We start from the raw sequence: 19,280 nt of genomic DNA on the forward strand, positions 1-19,280 counted from the left end.
GTGATTATGTCCGAGGACGTCAAATTATTCTCCTTGCAGATATATCACTTATCTTCATTAACTGCTTGATGGAGAACATCAGTATAAATTAATTATTAATTAATTAGAACAATATACATGGAACCTTAAAAATAACAAAAAGGGTGATCTTTTCAGTATCTGATATACATAAACAAACAATTCTACAGCAACATTATAATGTCAATATTATTAAACTATTAATTAAAGTTATTATAAAATGGGCATTGAAAATATTAAAGCTCTCCAAAAGAGCCATATCAATTACCTTATGATCATACTCGTACATATTATAAAACAAAGTCCCTCGCCGCGTCTGTCTCTCTGTTCGCTATAAACGGAAATACTACTGCACCGATTATCAATCAGTTATCACCACTCGATAGAGGAATCTCGAGGAAGGTTTTAGTATATAATTTGTTAACTTTTTGTATTTACTTCTGTGGACAATATCGATATTTTTGTTAAAGTTGACGGGAAAATATGAGCCGTCTGAGAGCTTTGAACGAAAACGCTGCCTAAAGTCTTTGAGATATAACGAAATAATATATGGTGCAATTGTGTATCTTATATAGGTCTACAGAAAAGTCCACGGTGGCATATGTCTATACCTTAAGGATAACATACTATATCCATTTTACAACTAAAAATTAACATTCCTAAAGCGTTTATTTGCAAGCTATTTCCATAAATACGGTATTAATTCTTTTTAAAAAAAATTGCTTCGTTTTCAAGCCTACATCTTTGATAGTTTCATATATCATAATATAAGTTTAATAATGCTCAAATTTAAATAGGCTATTTTATATTTTTTGTAAAGAACCCGTGCGAAGCCGGGACTGGTACCTAGTCTACAATATATACTTTAAAAGAATCCTAAGCTATTGAATTATCATGTTAATACACATCCATTACTTCCAGGAAATATATTGTATTTTTTTATATAGGATTTATTTGTAGTTGTTTTGAAAGAAGATTCACATATAAAGTTTGGTTCCAACGGATAAAAAGTGAAAAGCACCTTGGGTGTTAAGCTCAAGGAAAATCTATTGATCCCTTAAGCCTTCTGGAAAATTTATAATAATAGCGGGATATATTCCCCACTCTTTCTAGCAAGTTATCTTCAAAAGTAAAAGGTTCCAAGTTGGCTGTGACATACAGTATACAGTTTAAGCTTAAAGCATCTATCAGAAAGTTCAGAATTTTCCAGATAAAAGATTAAAAGATTTTTTCAAAGACAAATAAACTTCAATTTTTTATAATACTGTTAAGTAATTCAATTAAAAAAATACAGCATCTTACTTCCTCTAACGAACGAAATTTTTTGGACCAATATAAAATTATATTATTCTTGTTTAGAAATATCGGACATATTAAGTATACGTACTTACATTTTTGTTGTAAAAATGTTAGAATATGTGTAAATTTTGGTCTTTATTTGATATTGTCAAAAATATTGATGCCCATTATTTTACTGAAATTAATTTTAATATTTGTGTACTATTACGAAAAGATCATTAAAACAGCAATCACAATCATTTTTGCTATTAGATTTTAAGGACTGCATTTTAAAGATTGCAATATATAAGAAATAAGCACATATTTATTTTTGGTAAGTGCTAGGATCAACAATGTTATTTCTGAGATCATTATACTTTCAATTATTTTTTACAGTCAATGAAAAATAGATGTTGAATTATTCCTAATTGATATATAAATCAAATAAAATCCGTTACAACTTCTCATCGATGGAACTTTAATTGGACCAATACATAAATAGGTAAAATAACAGATAAAAAAATAGCATATTTTAACCGAGATTAGATATGGAATTAATATTCTCGAGTGCGATACCATTTTCATTGCTCTCATCTCAAGCCCTTTCATGGAGCTTAAGGGACAATAACCGATTTAGACAATGGGACTGATATTAATCCTGCGGAGACCTATTGAAAGTTACCAAAACCTTTATTGGTATCGTAAGTGTTAATATTTTCTTTTATTGCCTTTTATAAATACCGTATCGACAAAAATATCTAAATATATCTTCAAGACATTCTGTAATAAAATTTTCAAAACATGAAACCTGTTTGTTAAATATCTTGCAATAAATATTGTATAAAACGATTTTTTATAAATTCACCTATTGTTGTTTGGCTTCGATCACACTTCACTTTGTAAGTTATGAAAAATAACTCAATTTTTATATAAATATTTTTTATTCAAACAAATCCCAAAGGACACTGAAACAAAATATGTTCGTGCTGTATTGCCGGGATATCGATAACAATTTTTTATTTATTACTGATACTATTTTTTGTGAAATGCACACCATTTTAATTTTAAAACTTATAAAATAAAAAAAATCTTTCCATCAACTTTAACAACAGATTTATTAGGGATTTTTTTTTGTTGTACAAGTAGTTTTTAGGCCCTAAAATAAAAACCAGAAGTTTATGGTGTTATTCCGGCGGAATTATTATATTTCTCAACATAGAAAACATATTAAAAAATAAGTTATGTTCCACTAGCGTTACGAAACCAAGAAATAAACGTTTGTAGAGGCTTGTAGAGGTTTGTAGAGGACTCTCTTATTTTCTAATAAAAAATATATCGATGCTAAAGAAAACTTAAATAATAAAGTAAAATGTATCAATATAAACAGAAAATTTCTCGCTCATCTACAATTTACTAGAAAAATTGAGCTGTCGATGTCAAAAGTGTTAAAATATTTAAAATTCACACCTTCTGTACTCTGTATTCAGTCTTTGTTATTTCTTTTTCATGGTTATTTCGTACATATTTCATGTAACTGAATTATATATGTGCTTAGATTAGATTTAAATAATATATTACAAGTATTATCAAGTCAACATATATGTATGATAATAGTTATTATTTATGTACATATGTAGTTATTATGTATTTTTCTTGTAAAAAAACAAAAACGTGCCTGTTATTTATTTTAGACATACTAAAATAAAGTATTTTGCGGTTTATGACTATACGAAAACTAAGTTTTCGTTCCTACCCCAGAGGAATTCTCATGACAATCGTTATAGACTGTACACTCATTTTTCAGTACGAGGCTTCATGAACCTCTCTGAGTCATGATATCTTCGTTATTTTCCAAAATATACGTTGGTTTCTGGCAGTCAATATGTATTATATGCTTACACATATTTCAGTCTCGTACATATACTCGTATTTATGTCAGTAACTATGAGTATGTATATACTAACAATATTCTTTTAATGTAATGAGTCTCCTTGGTCAATGTGTATGTATTCGTCTCATCCACTACTCTGAAATCCATGTCAATGAGAAACAGTTCGTTTCTATACTTTAGCTTTTCGACACAGGTTTGGCATGACATGACAACTCACATGATTTATGTGGGGTTAGTACAATCTATGGCAAATGGCTTAGTCCATGAAAGCTGTCGAAAGCGACTCAGTGACATTTTTCTGGTATATAAGGTTATCATTTGTTAAAAACTCACATGACACCTCTCACTTCTTTTCACAATAGTGTAATTAAATAGCTTTTAAAATGCATATTTTTATTTTATATGATATTCATGAGCTCCTGCTATTGCACGTCGGATGACGCTGAGTATTCTATCGTGGTTGGACAATGTGTTGTTTCTATACGTGGCAAAAGATCGTTAAATCTATATGTTGTTGTTAATTCGCTTAAGAATAAAAGTCGTCTAGTCCGTCTTGTACTTTGTTTATTCAATACAAATCTTTCGAACAACTTAAAGAATTCCAGTATACTTGTGTATATTAGGGAACCATTGCATATTTTTTGAAACATTTTGTTAAAATTATTATAATGATAGTATTTTTTTAGCACTACGATAATGAAATGCAGTTGAAAAATAGCCAGCTGGCCTCCACGTATTATTTGCATATTGTTGGAATACTCCTTTAAAGTTCCTTCCATGTGTTCAAAGCATCGGCCATAAACGCTAACATGGCATCTGGTATCAGATGTTGAATTGATTGGATCACGACCAATCATTTTGGTGCGGCTTAGTTAAGATTTTCCTACAATAATTTAAGTTAACTCTATAAGGCATTCGTTTAGGAGAATTTTCTTATAAAATTTACACATTTTTACTATAAATAAAAATTTTGTAATTATCTTTCTGGGAATAGACTTTTCGGTATTAACGATAACTCGCTTGTAACATCGCTGAAATAGCACTGAACTGAAATTCAATAATGTAAAAGTCTGGACTTTGTATAATACATTATATACTTAACTATATTTTCCCGGTTGGCATATTTGAAAAACTCAGCTGCTACACGAGTACCATGCATCTGACGAATAAATTTCTTTGTATGATATTAAAATAAACTATTTATTTGCGAAATAATACAAATATTTACCAATATGAAATAAATTTTGTCATTTGAAAACTTTTGTCGTCGCTATATAAAATGTCATTAACTTATCATTTATTATTATTGAAGGAGTTTGAGATTTTATAATATTATTTATATAACACGATTTCTACGTCAAACAACTTTTTTTCTTTGTGCTTGGATGTTTAGAATCCGTTTATATTCCCTAATGAGCGTTGCCTTTAGTGAACAATATTTCCGTTGGCATAGGCTCTACAAAGCGTAATGTGCTTTCATTCGAGTTACGTAACTTTCCATGGAAAAAGTGTCTTTGCTTTCGATTTAAAAATCCTATAATATTTAGTTTTTAAAAATGTTGTAGGAAACTATGATATTTTTTTAAAACTGTAGTATGTGTTTGCAACGCTAAAAATTTATTGTTTTTCAAATTTTTTGAGTACTCTTACGCCCCTAAGCCTCTTGTTTATATAATTTTATTGAAATATATATTTTTCTGTTCTAAAAAAGAAACATTTATAAACATTTCATACAAAATTTAAACCAAAGTGGTGTAAAAATTTAATTAAATAATATATTCTCAATAAATGCGTCACATTATCTAGAATATTATACATATTAAATATTTTATGTTATAAGCTAAGAAATTTTAAAGCAACTCATGTACAAGAGTGAAGTTCACATATGATGCTGCATTTAAAATCTGTTTTGGCAAACAGCGAAGCTTTTATTTAATCTTTAATATCAAAAGGAATAATTTTCACCGACCATTATAGTGTTAACGCCAGCATCAGCTTTCCGTAGACGCTATTTTACTGTGATTGCATTTTAGATTTGTAATGTGTGTTATTATTCTACAGGAACTCCACTACTCATAAAAATTAAACTTCTCTTAGAACATTTTTATATATATTTGGTTAAAAATGAGAATCGAGAACTGTAGAAAAACTGAACCGTAATCCTGTACTGAAAAACTGGATATAATATGGGCAATTTATAAAATATAGAGTTATTTGATATATTAAAAGCGACATTATCCAAACGTGTGATTAAAAACTACCCTGGAAATAAAATACACTATACCAGTAAACAATTTTATTGTTTTAATAGCTTATGATCAACTTTTAACTTTGTTTTGTTTTTGTTATCATATAAGTGGCTTGTGTGCCTTTTATAAAAAAAAATACATTAAAAATAAAATATTTCAGTAGATTACATTTCATTCAAAATTTTAAATGGCATAAAACTATAAAATCTATCTTTAGTTAGAAAAGGCATTGTCAAATATATGTTCGGTAACGTTTTTTTCATATTATAAGTTACTGGAAGTCTTATTTATAGGAATATAAGCTATTTATTAAATGCTGGAAGAATGGGTTAGCCAAGTTAAGCTTTAAATGCTAAAAGCTGTACCATGCTGTTTCGTCGATAGAGCCGTTATCAACAAAACGAGACATAGAAAACCTTTCATTTGGAGCCTCTTCACTATTTATTTTTGTTCCCCAATATATCTACTCAAACGTCCCGAGATATTACACATCACTTTTTATTGTATTGAGAAAATAAAAACACTAGTATGAACCTAATAAAATATGCCAACATAAAATTAATTTCTTTAATATCAACTAAATTTGATATTGTAAAATTTATAAAGTCAAATTGATTAGAAAAAATAATGATAATAGAATTAAAAAAGAGAAATAAATTGTAGGAAATGAATAATTTATGTATTAATTATTATTTTTATTTTAACTATTTTTATAGATATATAAAGCACGCAAGATTTAATATTAAAGTCATTTTGATAACATAGAAGATACCATAAAAATCCAAATATCCAAAACTAAAATTTTATATATAAATCACACGAAGGAAGTTCAAGCGTAAATAACCAAGGTAAAAAAGCTACTAACCTACTCAATTAACTTTGGGAATATACTAACGTAATTAAACTGTTTGTATTTCATTAATTGCTTCAGAAGAAGTAACTTCTGATTAGTACTAAAATAAATAAGATCATTAATCGCAGGGCTTGTGCTATTTAAGAAACACGTCGCTCGATATCGAAATACGACGGAGGAAAACGAAGCCTTATGATTTCTGATACAAGTTTTGTTACTTCTTTATAAAGTAACACGCTCAGGGAATTTCTAAGTTTGAATCTTCGTTATTGCATCACGAAGTTTGTATTAGTAAAATTATTTCATAGCCACTGCTTTGATACCGAGTTATACAGATTTGATTATTATAAACTATCAGAATTCTGCAGATTTGTTCGCATTGCTGATTTGTCACAAATCAAATAATGTACAAAATATTTTGAATAGAAATAAAAAAAATAATTGATTTTATATTTACATTTAGAGCTACATACATTCCATTACAGCTAAATTATTGTTCAGATAAAAGGATAGTTAAAAGTGTGCTACTATAAAATACATTTAATAAACAAACAGCTCATTAAAATTGTCAACATTCTCGAGGGCTTATTAGTTTTCTTTTACTTCAGAAATATTTCTGTGACTTGTAATACGGTTTCGATAATTCCGAGTTTCACGTAATAATTTTAATGACATGTTCTGCTTCAGAATAATGTTAGTTTTAATGATGGTTTGAAACTTGCATTACACTGTTCTCATAAAATTATACTAACGAGATAAAATGAACGCTTGTAAAGATACACTATTTCAACGACAATATTTTTTCAATACAGATATTAAAAAAAAACGCATAAAAAATTTAACATTTTATATAATAAATTCGTGGTGGTGGCCTGGAGGTTAAAGTCCCGCCTCTCATACGTGAGGCCGCGGGTTCGAAACCTGGCAAGTATCAATGTGATCTTTTCCGAGTCATATGTACTTTCTAAGAGTATTGAGACACCACCGACAGACGGTGAAGGAAAACATCGTGACGAAACCTGGTCTTATAATTTCAAATTATAAGATTGAAATCGCCAACCCGTCTTGAGCAAGCGTGGTGATTAATGCTCTAACCTTCTCCATGTGCGAAGAGGCCTTTGCTCAGCAGAGGGCTCCGATAGGCTGATGATGATGATGATATAATATAGTATAATACATACAATAGTATAGATATCTAAGTAATGATATCTAAGATTTTCACAAATATTCATTTAAATGAAACTACTATTTTTCGGATTACGTCAGACGAGATCGTCTGACCGTGATCACGGTTGCTGCAATGTAACTGAAACGTCGGGAGTATGTACTTTTTAAAATAAAAAAATACGCGAAGTTATCCAAAAAATATGGACAGAATATATGGACGTATCAAATACCGCATAGCAACGAACACATATAAGTGCTTAGATAATCGACAACGATTTGACAAAACTACTGGTTACTTTGTTACCATCCCCAATAATCGTACTATAAAAAATGCCTATGTTATTTAGTTATATTATCTGAGGTGGTCTGTAGTTGCAACTATGAACCATTTTGAAGATGAACATGTATTTTTTACTCAATCAAATATTGGAATCTTTTATACCTCAATATTTTGTTGGAATAATACAGGTTCTTTTAAAATTTATAAAGAAATTCGTATTAAATTTGTTTCAGGTTTTTGGTGATTGTTATTATAATAAAAGCCTTCACTTTTTTATAACAGGTACGGTTTTTAATTACGCTAATAAATTAAACTTCATTGTAACATAAAATAAATAGGACTCTTGAGAGCTCCAAAATTTAGATGTTTCTACTTTAGTCGTGAAGTAATTACAGAAATGTGACAAACGTTCTTAGTTCGTTTACAAAACTTAACAGAGTTCGTTTTTCGACATTACAAAATACTGTTCTTGGATTTTAATTATAATTATACAAAAATGAAATGACTATTACCTTCTGTTTCATATTTATTGCGGTAGGTGGTAGTTTTATTAATAGGATATAAATGAGTTTTAAATAATAATTACATATAATTATAAAAATTTGTACAGGCTTATGTTGGAAAAAATATTTGAAAAAGGTTTACACATTTGCAGCTTTTGTACACTAGAATTGTTGACATGAGTGTACGTGTTACATTAAAATTAAAGGCTTGAGAGGACTTTCATTTATTTAAAACGTAATTTCGCCTAATAGCTCGTCATGCTCTCGGAACAGAAATTCCATACATTGTGAAGGGAAATTCCTGTACTTCGCACATTCCCTTTACTTTTCATTACCTTGGCTCTTAAGGTCTCTTACTGTGATTGATTATTTGCCTCTGTTTCAAAGAGGCCATGAAAAGGCAAATTATGTTTACAAAATGAATACCGTTTTAATTTCTTATGTACACTTCACGATGTCTACATATGTCACGTAAGAATATTTAAATTATTATTATTATTAAAATGACTCAATTACAGTTAATTCTAGGATATATAGGGTAATGATACTTCATAGTATGTTTACAAGTTTCATAACTTGATATACATAATGTACAATATAGTATGACTCGAATAATTCCACCCAACCAACCTTGCTGTTTTTTTTTTCGATATGATTACATTTTAAGTCAATTTGAAGGTAGATGCTCAAACAAAATTTAATTTTAGAATATATTTCTCTAAATTAGTTCTGTAATGTTCTCTAAAATTAAACAATAAGTGAAAACATAATTAAATGATAAATAAAATGTAGCAGTGCCATAGTTATCTTATTATATAAGCCAAATTAAACTAATTAAGGTTTTGCGACAAATCCTAATAATTTACGATTTTAATATTTTACATAACTCTTAAATCCAAGGGGACGAGAGCATGATCCCATTTAATGAGAGGAAATTAGAAATGTAATCAGTAATTGTACACAGATAACCATCTCAAACCGTGACGCGGTTTGAGGAAGGTGTATTTGCATAAATGAACAGTTAACTCTAGACGGAACAGATAAAATTAAAACAAAGGTACGCAAAGTATTTTGTTTGTGATCTTATTTAGGTTCAAATGTGTTTTTTTTTTGTTATTGTCTTGGTTTGTCGCGAGTCGAATACGTTAGAAAAACTGTTAGTAGTATTCTAAATGACAAATAAATAAGCATTTTTTGTTATATATCGATCTATTGTTTTGTCAGTAAAAATACCAATTTTTAGTTGAATTCTTAATTTGATCCAATAATTGATATGAAAATATCACTCTGTTGTTTTTTTATTTTAATCTAATAAAAAAAAAACGCACTCATCATTCTACAACACAATTTAAGAACATCGGATATACTTTATTTAAGCATTAACCAGTATCTTTAATATTTATAAAAGAAAATATTATTTTTTTAAAAGACTGGGAATTGAGGCTTTAATTCCTAAATATTAGAAAAAATATCAGTAACTATTTTCTGTGTTTTATTTCATATTTCGTAGTTATTTGCTACTTAAAAATATTTGTTTCAGATTATGAAGAGCCGAATCGGGCGCAGCCTTATTCAGGCGCTATGTGGAGTGTGGGAGTATTTTTATTTACTCAGATAGCCGTCTGTCAATTTACAACAGGTACTGAGATACTATTAAGATATTAAATGAAAGTGAGAGCTTCAAGTTTGTTGTTTTCTAGCCATATAAAAAATATTGGATAATAATTATTGAACATTGTTAAGTTTAGAATATATTTTATTAAAGGCTAAACCCTTTTCTTCTGTAATGCTACGGAATTGTGTTTATAATTTCTTATCCTCAGACACAACAATAAATATTAAGGAGAGAATTAATTAGATTATTAACATAAAATAGAGCTAGCTCGTCCACAGACTTTAATTGACTTAATTCAATCTCGGTGTTATTTAGATATCTTATTAGCATAAAAAAATAATAACGTTGTTTTAAGCTAAACAACATTTCTATGAAGATTATATAAAACTTAGTATTTGTTTAAATACGCTACTTGATATTACACTAATACTCAAAGAAGTACCAAGTGTTCGAGTGAAGCAAATTGTATTAACTCGATTCATATATATTTACATAGATTTTTTTTTTTCAGAAATATCAACGTCAACAACAGAAGAAGATCAAACTGTCACTCCATACTACGCTCTCAGTACTGGTGTCGTACCAGCTCCTGTGATGCTTCGCCTTGGAAACTCAACGATCGATAGCACAAAATCATTCAAAGTACCTCCACCTTCACAAGAAACGGATACAGGGACCACAACATCACCACCAAATGCAAACGCAGAAATGGTACCACATGTAGTACCAGTCAAAAATACTTACTTCGATCATGACATAAGATATGGTCCAACATTTGAGGATTCGAATGCAAATATGACGAAGATAACTATACAGCTGGGTGAAGACGCTCATCTGAATTGCAGGATTAGCCTCCTGCAAGATAAAACGGTGAGTGGAAAAGCATTTACAGTGCTTGAAGATTCATAAAAGAGCGTTTAAGTCGTTAGAAATTTCTAAATTACTAGGTATCTTGGCGAGTATCTGGACTAAATTGCGAAATGGAGGAACTTTCTGAAGAGATGCAATTTTAAACTTCTATATATAACTAGGGAAGTAACCTTTGGAATAATTTAAAATTGTACGCGGTCCTACCTTCTTTTAGAATATGAATATAAAGTAGGTAAAAAGACTTTGTTCTCGGAGGAAACGGCTTTTTCATAAAGTTGAGCAAGCGTGAAAGTCCTAATTTTTAAAACATAGAGCGTCTTTTACGCAAAGGTAATTTCTAAATTACATTATCAGAACTTTATCGTGTTGTTTAACATTTGTATGTAGAAAACTGTGTTAAGGTTCTTCAGTAATTCTTGCACGCGAACACAACAACACAACTTAAACTTGACCGGTTTCTTTTGTTTTTATAACAACACTGCAGCTCAACATATCTATTTATAAAACTGAATTCACTTAGGTGATTTAAAATTATTATATTTTTTTCGATACGAGAATCATTTTAAAGATTCAAACGTTATGTGTAATAATTAATTAACAACGGAGCAGGCTTACGGACAGCTGGAACTTGATTTATGGCTTATTAAGTTCGCGAACGCCGTCCAGATTATTTCTGTCTTCTTTTGGGCATTATTAATTATCTTTATATTACGTCTACATCTTTAAAATTAATTTGGGGGTGAGATTTATGATTTTGGTAAAAAAATACTTAATTGAAATTTAAATTTCCTCTTTCTATAAAATTAAAATGTTGAGTTTGTAGATATAAGTCACCTCGACAGTTTTATTATTCAAAACTTTATTCCATACGCTCAAACGCCACTGGACACAATTTCATCAACATTTTGTTCGCGTTTATATTTCTGCATTGCCTTTTGAATTGCCTTTCTAAAGGACTAACCGAAAGCTATTTCGCTTGACGGTCAATTTGCGTCTTGCGCTCCACCATCCCCTGATACGTTTAAGATACCTTTTCCTTGTTATCGTTGAGGTTTTATATTTTATTCTTTTATTAGGTATTTTAAATTTCTTATTATTACGATGCCTAAACATTTATTTATTTCGTTTGATATCTAGCTATGGTTAGTTAATTAATATATTCATGGAAATATGACGGCTATTTAATTTATTATTTTATAAGGTTAATAAGAAATTGTAAAGTATTACAGCAGAAATAAAATGTATCAATTTATTTTAATAAACACGGTTGTAATGTAACGTAAATAAACGTATGAAGTAGATGTGACAACACATCTGTCATCTAACACAGCTCCACAATTTTTAGCAATCGGAAACTTGTTTTTTTTTAAATACTGCCTGTTCTACTTTCTTGTCTCTTTCTAGTCTTATTCTCGGTTTCTGTGTGAGAATATGGAGCATGAAAGGGTTGAGTAATATTTCGATGATCGACATTAAACATTTTCAACCCTTGATAATATCTAAAGAGCTCTTTGTTCCACAACCATTGTTATAATTACCTTAATTGTTGGGATCGTTGAATAAAATTGGAAACAAAACTCTTGATACCAATTATGAAAGATTTCCTAAATGTATTTCTTCTGTTCCTGTTTAGATAAGAAAATATGTTATTTAAGGATACAATAAGCTTTCAATTTTGCTTTGTTATGAGTATAATTTCCGGATTTATTACGGTAGCGTTAAAAGAAATACAACAGGGTGAGGGTATAAATAAATAAAGATAATAATTAATTAATATTTAAGCAAGCTTTTGAATACTTAGGATCGAGTGAGTAGGTTAAATATTTTCTGGTACCTACTATTCTTTCAATTAATTAAAATTAAATAAAAAGAGTATTTTTAATAATAATTACTTGAAATCAAATTTAAAACATTGTCATCATTATTTAAGTAACGTAATACGATGTTTAAAGGAGCTCTGATATTGAAAGCAGGCAATTACGTTCGAACAAAGGAACTGAGTCATCGTCGTTATACTCTGATGTCCTTCTGTTATGTAAAATATATAACGAAATTCATCTTCGTTTTCGCTTTTTAGTCATTTATCTATATAGAAAAGTTAAAGTAATGTAAAATTTCAAGAAACATACCGTAACATTTTTTTATAATTAGATTTTTTTTTTTGGTAAAAGTGTTCATGTATATATTATTATTAATATTGTGGAAATAGTTATATAAATAATGCTCAAACTATAAGATATTAATATCTTAGACTTAAGAGGAAAAATGTTGAATAACTTTTAAAGGTAGAGCCTAGTTGTGGTCAAATTTGCTGCAGCTCGAACATGGGCTGGCTCAACCGGGGAAGTACCACCCTCTCCCAGAAAATCGGCGTGTAGCAGTTTTCAATGGCTGCGTTTTGTCCGATGAGTGAGAGAGCCAGTTGCCCTTTTCTTGTTCCCACCCTTTCCCTTTTCCCTTTCCCCAACCTTTCCTCTCTCTCTTCCCCAAACAAGGGTGGCAACACATCCGCAAAATAATTTTGCGGATGTCCATTGGCGACGGTACCACCTAGATCAGGTAGTCCGTCTGCTCGTATCCCCCCCTTTATCATAAAAAAATAATAATAGGAGGTTGAACGGCTTTGTAACGTAATACGCAACAGTGCCACTGATTTTGGCTTCCCTTTCTCTCACGTAAACAACATCGGCATTATACACATGCGACAAAAGTGTTTTAAGTAATGTTTAGTTCATTCGTAAATAGATAGTCATTTTAATGTAAAACTTCAGTAATAACCTAAACTTTTTTAAGTTACACGATTTCTACATTCAATAGTTTGAGTTATCACTTCTTTCGTGTGTTGCAAGGCGCACAATTTTTTTTTTATATATATTTTAAATTGTTATACATTTCCTCGTAAATGTATTCATCATTTATTATATTAGGTTTCCTGGGTACGGCGTAGAGGTAGAGATGAGATACCCGAACTTCTAACAGTTGGTGCAGTGACATATGCAGCAGACATGAGAGTATCAGTTGGTAAACGCTATCCAGGGAACTGGAGATTGCTGATAAGGGAAGTGAAACCCGATGACGAAGGGGTTTACGAATGCCAGATATCAACACATCCACCACGAGTTAGCAGAACCTACTTGCATGTTAATAGTAAGTGTATACAAAATATACACTATTTAGACTTCAAAAAAGCTCTTTTGAAAGTCAGTTTATTTGTAAAGAGATATTTTTTGACAAAATCTGGACCATTTTAATATGTATTCAGACATTAAGAGTAAAATAGTATTATCACAATAGTCTAACATGAAAAACTTTTTTAAGCCAGTAAAAAAATTAATGACAATGGTTATACAAGAAAAATTAAAAAGTTCAGTTACTTGGTAGAGCGAAAATAAGATGGAACTCAAAGCATGAAATTTTGGTTCACGACTCTAAACGTTTAAACATGTTTTATTTTGTCACTCATTACCTACATAGCACAAATTATTTATACATATTAATTAATTTTCTTATTTAGCCCCGCAAGTTTGGGTGGTAGACGAAGCCGGAGGTCCGTTGCTAGAGAAGTACTATGAAGCGGAATCTACGTTAGCACTTATGTGTCGAGCCAGATATGTTGAAACACCATCAGTTCTCACTTGGCTTCATGAGGGCAGAGCTCTCAATTCTGACACGACTAGAGGAGGAATTAGGTAATATTAATATAATAGTAATAGTTATAGCATTCTGTTATAGATATTAAAAGTAATATTGAGACATAAATCTTAATAGAAAAACATTTAAATGATATTTCGTTATATTCGTTTCACACAAGAGTCCAATCAAAGAATTCAGTATATATTTTCATTTCTGCTGGAGTACTGTGATATATTGCTTGAGCTTTTTGTATACGGACCAAAATAAATTAGAGCATAAATAAATGATTGGCTTTATATAACTTGACACCTTAACGAATTAACAAATGTTGTACCTGGAGTGTTCCCAGAGCTTAAATTAGGCCATTATTTATTTAAATTGAATTTTCATGGCAAAGGTTGAAGTTGAAGGAAGTATAATTATAACGATGCTTAACTTAGTTCTTCTTTTTAAATAAAATCCAATTTTACGAAATACAACCTTAAATAGAAATATTATTAATGCACCAAAAATTTTATGGTTTTTTTATTTCCCTCTTTGTAAACAGTCTTTTGACTGGTTTTTATTGAACTTATAAGGTATTCTAATAATAATTCCTCTTCAAATACCTTTGAGCAAGTATTTCAACATGTGGACATCCTCATATGCCATTGTAGGAATAGAAGATAGGCAAAATTTTATAGATTAAAAACCAAAAAAATGCTTACAAAAGAAATTCGTTTCACAGTGTAAAAACAGAGCAAGTACCGGGCGGGGCGGACAGTGTGCTGCGTCTAGCTCGCGTCAATAGCAGTGACGCTGGCAACTACACGTGCGCTGTGCGAGGAGCTCGGCCCCACACAGTGGCTGTGCATGTGCTTAATGGTAATATCCGTAATAATTTCAACTACATTGTCCAAGAAAATCACAAAGCAATGAAACAAAAAAAAAATCAACGCAACCAATTAGAGAGATTAATGAAATTCCGTTCAAAACAAATAACAATAGAATTGGCGTGATGACAAGCAAACACTGCCTCCAAATGTAGATTCAATCGAAATGATGAACAGAATGGAATCAAATTAATTAAGAACTTGTCTAATATATTATCGAAGTTGTTTCAATCTAGTAGAACTTCCATGATTGAATTAAAGCGTTCCATATGTGTGAACGTGATAGCATAGTGTTAACGCTTACATAACTTGGCTTAATTGTATTAAAATTTATATTGAAACCTTCATAATGTTACAATGAGTATTCGTTTCATTTAAAAATACATTTAAAATAAAAGTACATTTTATGTTACGTATAGTTGCTGCAAAGTAATCGAAATGTAGGAAAAATGTAAAAGAAAATCGAGCTATATCCGAAAACAGTTTCATTTTATATGTGTACTCGCGAAATAATTGTGCATCATTTTAAAAATATATACTTTTTCTTATTTAGATTATAAAAGTATACGAATCAAAAAGTAATCCATAAAAATGAGCGGTTGATAATTGTTAATATGAAATGAATAATTTTATATAAAATATAAATCTTGAAGATTTATATTTAAAATTTATTTAATTTAGCCTGTCTTTGTTCAGTGCTACGCTATGCCATGTGACGGAAGTGGCTCTTATTCATAAAAGCTTACATACATAGCTACCGGGCTGCTTAAATCTCCTGTAACTTTTAAAAACTTAAAATCTTTAAATACACTCCTATATATTTATCATTCCAATGAAAGACTGTTTTGTAAGGGAAAATAAACTCTTTCGTTGTTTCATCTTTTACTTTTTCACAAATTCTTCTAATATGATGCTCAGTAACGAATTGCCAGCCACATTTGTTGCTATAAAGACATAATGGTAGCTTCGCTCGAATACCAGAAAGAAATTCCAGAGCGCAATTATTATATACATGCGTATGTGGAATGTCAAAGTAAATTGCTACTGCGTTAAGGGCATAACAAAGTATCCATTATGTGCGCCGTAACTTTCAAATTTCAAAATGGTAACAAAAAGTGTGCTAAGTTAAATAAAAGGAACATTTTTTTAATTAAATTCTGAGGGTGACAGCGCACACTGACCCGTCATATGCAAAAAGAACCGTACATTCGTAAAAATGGTATTTATTCGTAACGTAAAACACTTTTGTGAAATTAAAATGTAACGTAAAGGATTTTTTTTTTTTGAGACGTGAAATGAGAAAACACGGAAATAGTTCATTTAGCTGGTAATGAAAGCAAAATTTTAAATTTGTTATTTTTATATATATAACAACATTTGTTAGTTCAGTGTCAGCGTATATTTTTTTCTCCATTTCAATTATACATCGAGCTATTATGACAGATGTAATAAAAGACAAACTATCTCTTCAAGTGTTATTAAAAATCAATTTTTTATTGAACAATAACATATACATATAGTACATTTAATGAGTACATATTTATAAAGTATATATATATATATGTATATATAGTATACGATTATACATATATAGCACATTTAATGAGTGATATATAGTATATAGCAGCAACATTATTTAAGATTGATTGTTATTTATGAAACTTCTAGAGCTTTTTAAAATTTATATAATTTCCTATAACAATATAAAAAAGCGATTCTACTAAAAACATTGTGAGCATCGTATAAACCAGCATAACACTATTTCTTATAATTGCCAACCGCTCATTTATTAACCGTGTCCACGGGCTGACGAGATGAAAATGTCGTGATCACAGTTGCTGTAAACGAATCAAAACGTGGGCATTATGAAGTTATTTCAAATAATATATAGTATATAATTTTTCTTTAAATGAAAACTGGTGCAAGTTTAAGGTATCGTTATATAATAATAAATATCATTATTGTTACTTTTAATGTAAAATGTTCAGATGTTGCTTCCCGATTTACAAAAACATAAATTCTTTTTCCTAAACCTAATCATCATAAAAAACAAATAAAGAAATTGATACAAAAAGTCTTCAGCATTTTATATCTATGACATGTGTTATGTATGTAAAGTAAAATTAAACATTATTAACATTCAAAATATTAATATTATCTAAGTTTAAAATAAATAGAAAATTTTACCAAAACTTTTATAGGTTCAAATATAACAAATACAAAAAAATATTATTAAAACATCAATTTACTCATGCGTCATAATATCTTGTTACATTTTAATTACTATTTGTTTTTGTTACAATTCTAAATAAAAATATATTTTTATTTTTATATGTACGTGGAGCTCGTTTTTTATATTATTTAAATATGTTAAAAAACAAATACTCTTTCTGGCAGCACAAGGTTGTGAGGAAAACGTTCCGTATGTTTGTATGTACAAAACGTTACATAGATATACACAAAGACTGGCATTTTAACTACTAGCTGTTGTAAAGTACTTTGATGGATTTCGGGATGGCTAGCTGGATAGTTTAAATACTCAGGACTTTTTGTTAATATACTAGCCTAGGTTCAAAGTTGCTTTAGAAACAATTGAGACTATAATAGCTTTTACGCTCATATTTTAGAATAAGTAACGACTTTCCAAATATTTTACGATTCTGCCTTAACATTTAATTCAACATAATTGTATAAAATTTTTGATTAGGAATTAGGATCCTCTTAGTTATCTAGCCCCAAATTTTCTTATTCACACGACTATGCTCTAACATTTCTTTATCCTAAAATTGTTTTCATGTTATTATTATGTGTTATCCCCAAATTACATTATAACCTATTAAAAATACGTTACGTTAAATAACACACCGTTAGCATTATAGCGTCATAAAATTTCATGAGAAACGTTCACCTTTTGAAAGCTGTCCCCGTAATAATTCAGTTATATTCACAACTAAAATATCACAATTTTATTACAACATTAAATAATAGAGAAGGAATAAATATAAAATCTGTAAATAATTAGTTTTCTAATGGAGTATATAATTAAGGAATTCATTAATTTTTCTGTGATACTGTTACGAATGAGCTCGTAATTTGGGACGTATTTCTAGCGGAAGATTTTTAATTTAAAGCTTTTATAGTTGCTTCAGTTCCCCACAAGAGGCTTATTTTGTATAAAAGGTTAATCGTCGCTTTTCATTTAATTTACCGTTATAGCTTTACAAAAGTCGAGAGATTGAGGGCTTGATTGAAGAGGGTTATATTGAAGTGAACCTCGTGTACATTTAACTAAACAATCTGTAAATACACTGCCATGTAATTTAATTATAATAAACATATTCTGGTTAATTGGAGCCAGATTGATTTACTACTACGGAACGTATTCATTTTTCTCATTTCATGTGACTAATACCTTACCATTTGTTCCAGAAGAAAGCCTAGCTGAGCTACACGCCGGAGTGACGTCACTTAACCCGTCACTGCAAACTGTTACGTTATCCGTTTTAACTTTAATAATTATGCAATCTACGTTTATGTCTATTCAGATCTCTTTCACGATAATAGCATATAGATTTAGAGCCCATGGCAATACTATTGAATATTATCCTGTTATTCTGTTACCAACGTGATAAGATGTAAAATATATTATTTTAAAGATATACATATATAGTTACTCGAAAATAAAGTTTCATTATATAATGTGTTTGTTTTATTTAAAGCTTACCAGCAATAAAATATACAAAAAGCACGGGAATGAATTGGTATAAATTAATGTAGGACAATGAAATCATTAAAATTACGTATATGAATAATAATTACAAGAAAAGTACTTTAGATAAGAAAAAAACTGAAGGCTGGTTTTTGCCCTACTATATATAATTATAATATTTCATAATTTACATATTCATGCCAACATAGTTATCTTCGTCATCTTTGTAAACTGTTTAGATTGAAAATATCTGTTAAGTAACAATAAAATTTCAAAGTACTCACTGAGCGTATTAAAATAAATTTTCCGTGAGCTTTTCGTACACGTTCAGATGAAAAGAAG

At 29.6% G+C, this 19,280-nt stretch overlaps 1 protein-coding gene across 1 annotated transcript in view; it reads left to right on the forward strand.

Moving 5' to 3' along the window:
• The window catches only part of LOC116768125 (uncharacterized), a 41,971-nt gene extending 23,113 nt beyond the window's left edge, over positions 1-18,858 (forward strand). Inside the window, exons 2-7 of the mRNA XM_061523629.1 lie at positions 9,780-9,878; positions 10,366-10,724; positions 13,652-13,871; positions 14,239-14,413; positions 15,085-15,221; positions 18,659-18,858. Coding sequence (XP_061379613.1) covers positions 9,821-9,878; positions 10,366-10,724; positions 13,652-13,871; positions 14,239-14,413; positions 15,085-15,221; positions 18,659-18,858 — 1,149 coding nt within the window. The 5' untranslated portion in view covers positions 9,780-9,820. The remainder of the gene's footprint in view (positions 1-9,779; positions 9,879-10,365; positions 10,725-13,651; positions 13,872-14,238; positions 14,414-15,084; positions 15,222-18,658) is intronic.
• Positions 18,859-19,280: the final 422 nt, after the last annotated feature.

Source organism: Danaus plexippus, chromosome 19 (assembly GCF_018135715.1).
Source record: "Danaus plexippus chromosome 19, MEX_DaPlex, whole genome shotgun sequence".
Taxonomy (NCBI): domain Eukaryota; kingdom Metazoa; phylum Arthropoda; class Insecta; order Lepidoptera; family Nymphalidae; genus Danaus; species Danaus plexippus.